Raw genomic sequence first — 7,249 nt, forward strand, 5'->3', positions numbered from 1 at the left:
CCTGTTCGATAACTGAAAGTAGGCTAGCACTCTTTCAGGGGAAGTTGGTATCCAAAACAATACTGTTGCGATACAACTGCACACTGACATGTTATCAAAAGCATCCCTATATTCACATCCCGCAGTGGAACACATTGGCTTGTAGCGCCGACTGCTAACGAGATGAGTGATCCATAGACTTAACAGGAAGTGATCATTATGTGAATAATGTTTACCAATATGGATGCAATAAGAGGGCTGTTTACTGCATGTCGAATGGAACAAAGAATGTATTGCCGCTGCAGAAGTTGAAACCGTTTAGAAAGTACTACCCCCCGAGCAGGGCTGTTTGGGGGGCAACTCAAGGAACTTTATTTAGTCCCTGGTTCTTTTGCACAAAGACAGCATACTGATGCCAAAGCAGTGTGAGAATAGGGCCCCGTCCACACGGAGCAGATTTTTGGGTGAAACCGCATAAGTCTTGTGCGTTTGGGCCGACCATCCATACGGATCCGGCAGATCCGGTGCCCGAAAACGAATGTTTGTATGCAGCGCGCACGCTGGATGAATTTAGATTTAGATTCAGATCTAAAATGTATTTTTAGATTTAGAGTTAACATATAATTCTAATTTTATATATATGAGAAAGTGACATAAAAATTGCAGTATATTTTTGAGGGGTGTTTATTTGGTAAATCTGAGAACAATAGAGCAAAAATCGAACTAAATCTTGAACAAGTTTGAAGCAAGTTTTTTCAGAGCAAAAGTTTACAAACTGAACCCTATACAGATAGGACATCCCTTGTCATGTGTTTTGACACATTGTTTGTGATAATTAACAACAGAGTGATCCATGTAGCAGGATGGGATGTGTTGTCTGGGTATTCTGCGAGAGAATGAAGGATTAAACAATGCATCTTGGCTCTGTGGTTGATTTGGGACAAAGGAGATGGGAACTATACCTTGATTAAATCTATTTCAAATCTAAATGGGTAAACTTTGAATTGGTATGTAGTTGTAAGATATTAGGTATATTATGTGAACATGACAATATCGAACTCAGAAGTAGGGCGATTTCATACTTTTTTCACTTGCTTATTTACCAGCCAAAAAGGGCGGGTATAACAAAACAATGACAAACAAACCTTGGCACGAGAAAGGGACTTACACATGATAGATGGGACAGTTTTTTACTAGTGTTTACATGTGTCACGAATACACTAATCTAAGGCATAATGTTTTACATCCATTGCTTTCCTTTTTTTATTCTCCTTTTCACCATCACTTCTTTTGTTGCTCCTCAGTGGTGTCCATGTTGTCTGAACCGGAATGAAAGTCTTTCTGAAAACAATCACAATACAACAATAATACAATAGAATTACTATTTTGGCTGTTGTCTTTTTCTAACCCTATCCTGCTGTTGATGGTTGACGTCTTTCTCAAGCCACAAAACAGGTAAATAACTCAAATATTTTCTTATCATTTGCAGTCAGTTGTAATTTTGACCTATCCATCACACATGAGCTATTGCATAGTCTTACGAACATACCATTTCCCTTCAAGAGCCCACCACATTATCTAGTAAGAGTGCTGTTAGATCTCAGGTCCTACATGAGCCTCTTGGTATTGACTTTACTTTATTTCCCACTTGTAGAACTAGTTCATAACATCTCCGGCTTGCTTGATGTGCATTTGGATGAGATTTGTCATGTTTGGTAAATGTATGTGGTTGTACCCCTTGACCCCCAAGAGGTGGGTGGATTCCTTATATACCACTCAGGATTTGGTGCGTGGGAAGCTTGCTCAGAAAGAAGGACCAAGATAGCGGTGCCTTGAGGAAGGCATGATGAAATGCCTCCTCGTAACTCTCGCCACAATTCAAGTGTTAAGCCAAGTTTATCATTCAACCAGACAGCATCACACACATCCTGACGATAGCCAGGGAACGTTTAAGAACCTTTTTGAAACTGTGAACCAACAAAGCTGGTTGAAGTTAACGCCGACTAGCAACCGCTTTCCATGACCCCCGAATGCTGGGACCCCCGTCAGCGACAGGGGGGCCCACCGAGTCAAGACGCTGAGCCAGAGGCCGTAACATCTTCCTGGGGCTGCGGGGGGCACCTTAGTCATCCATTTATTTGTACATCGAAGCAAGACGTGTGGTTTATGCTGCACGTGGCACTGGGTGGATCCTTAAGGGATATTAAGGCCCTGTTCTCCAATGAACTGCTGCTCGGTTGGATCTCTCTGCCCAGGGTACCATTACACAGTGGGGCACGTCCGGGGTCTTTGTTCCCAGAGATGATATTATCTCTACTTTGTTTGGTGGCTTACCAGTAGCATTTTGCCGACATTAGCACTAATACTACTGATGGATAGTTTGGGTTTGAAGTAGTATGGTTAGACACATATTCAACTTTGTGCTTTTTGTCATGGCAATGGACATATATTTATCTAGACAAACAGATCCTTCAATCTGGATCCCTAAGTACAATTCAGTTGTGTTTCTGTAAATATGTAAAATTCTAATTTGTAATCTGTAAATATGAATTGAATTGAGTGTCTACGCCACTCACCGCTGTTCCAGCATTTCGAGATTTCCTGAATGAGCAGGACAGCCATTTGATGTACTCTCCCCTTACCTTGGAGGTACAACCACGTAACATGGATTAATACTAAGGATAATATCATTAATAATCTTAACTGAATGACATATGGCATATTAGGTTTTTGGATGGTCAATTTCTATCGGATAGTGTTAATGTGTTGTATTTTCAATATTTCAATATTTCACTCATAATACTATAACTAATCATATCACAATTATCAATATACCAGTTGGATAAGCATTGTCCTGTTCTTACTGTCCTGTATAAAGATGAACCATAAAAAGTGTTCCTGATTTGGACCCACCTCCTTGTTGAGCAGACAGTGCACGATGAAGAGGAAGGTGCCCTGCTGGGAGTTGAGCAGGATGAAGAGCACCTGGAAGAAGAGGTTGGCCTGGTACAGACCCAGGACCCAAGTGCAGCCCAGGATGACAGACTGGGCCAGGATCTTGAACACAATCAACCTGCAGAGACGTTCAAGAGAGGCTCAGCAAAGCGGAAGGGGCGCCCCCTCTGGACCAACCACGTTGCTGCACCCTCATTGGCTGGAATAGTTCGAGATAATGTAATGACAGACAGACGGACAGACAGAGGGAACTGAGTCTGATTGAACCTGGTGTCCTTGGACTGCGACACGTCACTCTTCATGCTGGCCAGGGTGGGCCTCAGGCACACCAGGGTGGCACAGAACAGCCCCAAGTTCATCTTCAACGACACAAAGGCACATTTTAGAGGAGCCCACATGTTAGCCTACAGCATTATCTTTAGGGGATCCTGATATGGGCACAGAGAAGCAGAGGACCTCTCATGCTGGCTCAGCGCCCCACCAAAAACACTTTAGAATGTTGGCCAACGTCTATTAACATGTTGGCCAAACCTTCACCTGACAACTACTTAGAAAAAATAAAGTAAAATCATGCTTTGCTGGGTACAGCAGTACAGAATACCAAGTCACTGGTTGCTAATGCCACGCGTCGATTAATGTCCCATCTCACAGTGTGACAAAAAATACAAATACAAATGAAGCCAATGTACTCACACCAAGGAGAGCGACCACAGGCCCAGTCAGAGCCCAGTTGAAGCTGCGTTCTGTGGATAGCCAGCACCTACACAGTTATAAGAACAAAGTGTGTGTTTGTCATATATGTACATATAGATACACATGGTCATATGTCTGTGGGTCACTGGAAGTGCTACTCACGCCTGTGAGTCTGTAGCACCATATCCATCAGAGAACACCGCTGCAGACACACCCAGAATCACAAACGGTGCACCATAGCCAATCAGGTACAGCACTGGAGTGGGGAGGCCGTCCCTCTGGATGACCTGGACCTTGGAAAGCCTCCGGACCAGCAGGAAGAGCTGCAGGGCCTCCAGGAGCATCCAGGAGAAACTGGCCAGAATCAGGAAGTGGAGCACGCCGGCCATGACTTTACAAGCCACCTACAGAAACGATGAGGTTCAAGGTATTTAACCGACCCTCCTCTATGCTCTACATCCTCAGTACAACCTCATATGGCCTACCTTCCTATGACCTCATATTCAAGGGCGTTCATTCCCATTACTTTTCCTTATATGGCTGACCGTCTACAGCCTTGTAATTGGTTACAGAAGTTACAAACTCTAGATTTCAATGTCAACAGATAAAGAGGTCGACCATGTCTCGACCCTGTCTTGCTTTTGTGGCTATGAAACTTTAGGTCAAGCCCATTGTAAAATATGAAGCTAATAAGGCAATACCTCAAAAGATAAGGTTGCCCTCCTTCCCATTCAACACTAAGAATGCCTTCCCTCTTATTCAACACTAAGAATGCTCTCAGGGTATCATGAGGAGAGCATAAATCCTCCCAGGTGGTGGATCTGTTCCCCTACTGTGTGAACAAACACCTTATTGCCAATGTATCGGTCCATCCAGAGCATCAGGAAGTGGGAGGAGGCGAGGCTGATGCAGAGGTGCAGACGGGCCGTGTTGTTGATCTTGGCGTTCCAGCTGCACAGGAGGAAGGTCACGATGGCCAGTGCAAAGAAGAAGAGGCCGATGGTCACACACACTCTGTTCAGCCACTCCAGGAAGGGGTCCTCTGGAGGAGGCTGGAGACAAACAAGAGAAGAAAACGTGAAGCTAGTGAAAATATCGGGAATGTCATATCTGCTGAACGTTTGGTCTGGAGGGATCTAAGGGCGAAAGTGGGATTGGTTTGGATTGTTTTCATTCACTCTTTTTACCAAAGTATTTCTGACAGAAATCTCTCTCTCTTGCCGGTGTGGCAGGGCTGGGAGGGGTTGTTGGCAGAAGTGGTGATGTGGTTCATCTGTGCAGGTGTGGCCTACAGGCTGGGCTTTGACCAACTTTCTCTCTGACTTCAGAGATTGAGATCTCTACTGTAAAACCGATTTTTTATTAGCGACCTGTATTGTAGTGGTATGTGTCACAACGTTGGAGCAGTTTCTGCATCAAACAAGGCAGGCATGGACCCCTGTCTTTCCTGCTCCTTTGGCTCTCTTGTAGAAAAGACACATCTGTCAGCTAGAGGAGGAAAATACGGCGTCCACAGAGAACACAGACGACACATCAAGCAGTCGAACCGCCTCAGGGTGGGCTGCTTGGTAGGTACCTCTCCGATCTGCAGGATGAGAGCGAAGGTGGAGAGGTGGGAACAGCTGCAAATGGTGTAGTTCTCATTGGAGTACGCCACCCAACAGCCATTTACCGACCAGCGGCTGGCCTCCCCCTCCTCGCCCGTGGAGGCATCCAACTTCACGGCCGTCTGGTCTTTCCCCTCCCAGTACACACAGGTCACCAGGCCAGCCTCCGATTTCTGAGGATGCAAAAAAACAAAAAAGCAAACAGTAAAGAACTGATATCGCTTCAGGGATGATGGATGGAGATATAATATTTTGGTGGATATATAGATGGAAGGGTGTATCACTTAGGTGTGGATACATGGATGTAGGTACAGATGGATGGCTGGATGGTGGATGAGTTGACGACCATGGCGCATTCTGTCAGATGGTTCACCTTCTTGTGCTGGATGGTGAAGTTGACGGGTTGGGAGAAGTTAGAGTGCTTGGTTTTGGGTAGGAAGGCAGTGATGATGTCAGAGTACATCTCAGTCTGGTTCTCGGTCTTTAAGAAGCGGGGAATGAGAAGCCTCTCCATGTCGCGGAGGGTGAGGACTGCAGCTGCTGCCGATCCTGCAAGAAAAGGAAAAAACATTTTTCTTGGTTCAGATTTACTTCATTATAAAGTTGCTAAGATTGAATATTTATGCGTTTTGGCCGTAGTATACTGCAACACGGCCATTGAATTCCCTCCATGAATGTGCCAAATATAAACATTTTGCTAGTAAGGTCTGAATCTCCATTAAACGTTATGAGCAGGGTTATTTTTGTACACATCTATACTTTTTTTGCTTTTTTTAATAGACTTAAACATACAGAGTATCCATAAATATTAACACAAAGTCATGATTCAAGTATTTTGATGTTCTTCACACTTTGTACGTTCACGACTACCAATCAAAGAACAATATTTGGAAACTATTGTGGAAATTGCATTGAATGAAGGATACAATTTCGCACGTTGAGCACACAGTTGTGTGACTCGTTTATTTCGTTAGAGAAAACAGGAATCCAAAACGTGCTGCAAGTGAACATATCCCGCATCGGGCTCCGCGTCATGAGATGCTCGTAATCCTTAAAGGGACAGCGATCCCTGAAACACTGAGACAGTAAACGACATACCTAACACAGTGTAAAGAACAACACATAACAAAATACTGTAGGTGAATTATGTAACACTCACTACACTATGACAATTTAATTATTATTTTTCCCTACATTTTATTTCCCCACTACAATGCATTTTGATCAAATTTCATGGTCCTCAAATATACCAGAAGTTTGCCCCACCAAACAACCCAAGATGGCCACCAGGTAAATAAGGTTGATGGTCACATTCAGTTCTTCCACCCAGCCAGCTGAGGGGGTCGATATTCCTCACCATTGTTGTCCTGAGCCAGAGCCTCGAGGTTGAGCTCCATGCGGATTCCTTTGACCGAAAGGACATTACTCTCTCCATTACTGCTTCCAAGACTGAAGGTCTGTATACTCAAATCTAGAGAGAAATTTACAGAGACAAAAGGATATGAACGAATTGATTGTGATCCAGCAAGCCTTACCATAGTTCCTATAGCCTCATTGCTAGTACCTAGATCCAACAACCTAGGGACTAGGGACTAGTTCTAATGCCTTGGTGGCATGTTTCCTACCTACTACTGCAGTCTGGAGCGTCTTGTTGGTTCCGTTCTGGCTGGGTTCTACGAGGGAAGAAACCAGACCCTCAGAGATGTCCAGGATCACACTGCCTGTATCTGCATCACCATCACTGCTCACCGCCTTGGGCGACTTAGAGTTAGCACCTGACACTTCCTGGGGCAGAAGGAAAGCGTTGCTATAGTTGGGTGACAATTCTTGAAGGGAATTAACAGATTTAACAGAGATAATATTTTAACGTACCATTGATGCAGAAAAGCCATTTTTGACCGTCTGAGAAAAAAAGCAAAGAAACAAACTGCCGATGTCATTAGACTGTTTATAGTGTATAAACCTGTTTTATTATTTGAAACCCCAATCAGGTCATCTGTTTGAGAACTAAGTAG

General features: G+C 44.1%; 1 protein-coding gene across 1 annotated transcript; it reads right to left on the bottom strand.

Moving 5' to 3' along the window:
• Positions 1–1,260: 1,260 nt before the first annotated feature.
• Positions 1,261–6,631, bottom strand: LOC307083220 (adhesion G protein-coupled receptor E3-like; the record flags this gene model as incomplete). The annotated part of the gene is made up of 10 exons (XM_079747054.1): positions 1,261–1,320; positions 2,556–2,621; positions 2,893–3,052; positions 3,202–3,293; positions 3,628–3,694; positions 3,790–4,031; positions 4,476–4,679; positions 5,204–5,407; positions 5,608–5,783; positions 6,592–6,631. The coding sequence occupies 10 exons, from the start codon at positions 6,629–6,631 to the stop codon at positions 1,261–1,263; spliced, it is 1,311 nt and encodes a 436-aa protein (XP_079603180.1).
• Positions 6,632–7,249: the final 618 nt, after the last annotated feature.

This window comes from Pollachius pollachius (assembly GCF_949987615.1).
Source record: "Pollachius pollachius genome assembly, chromosome: 11".
In the NCBI taxonomy this organism is placed as follows: Eukaryota; Metazoa; Chordata; class Actinopteri; order Gadiformes; family Gadidae; genus Pollachius; species Pollachius pollachius.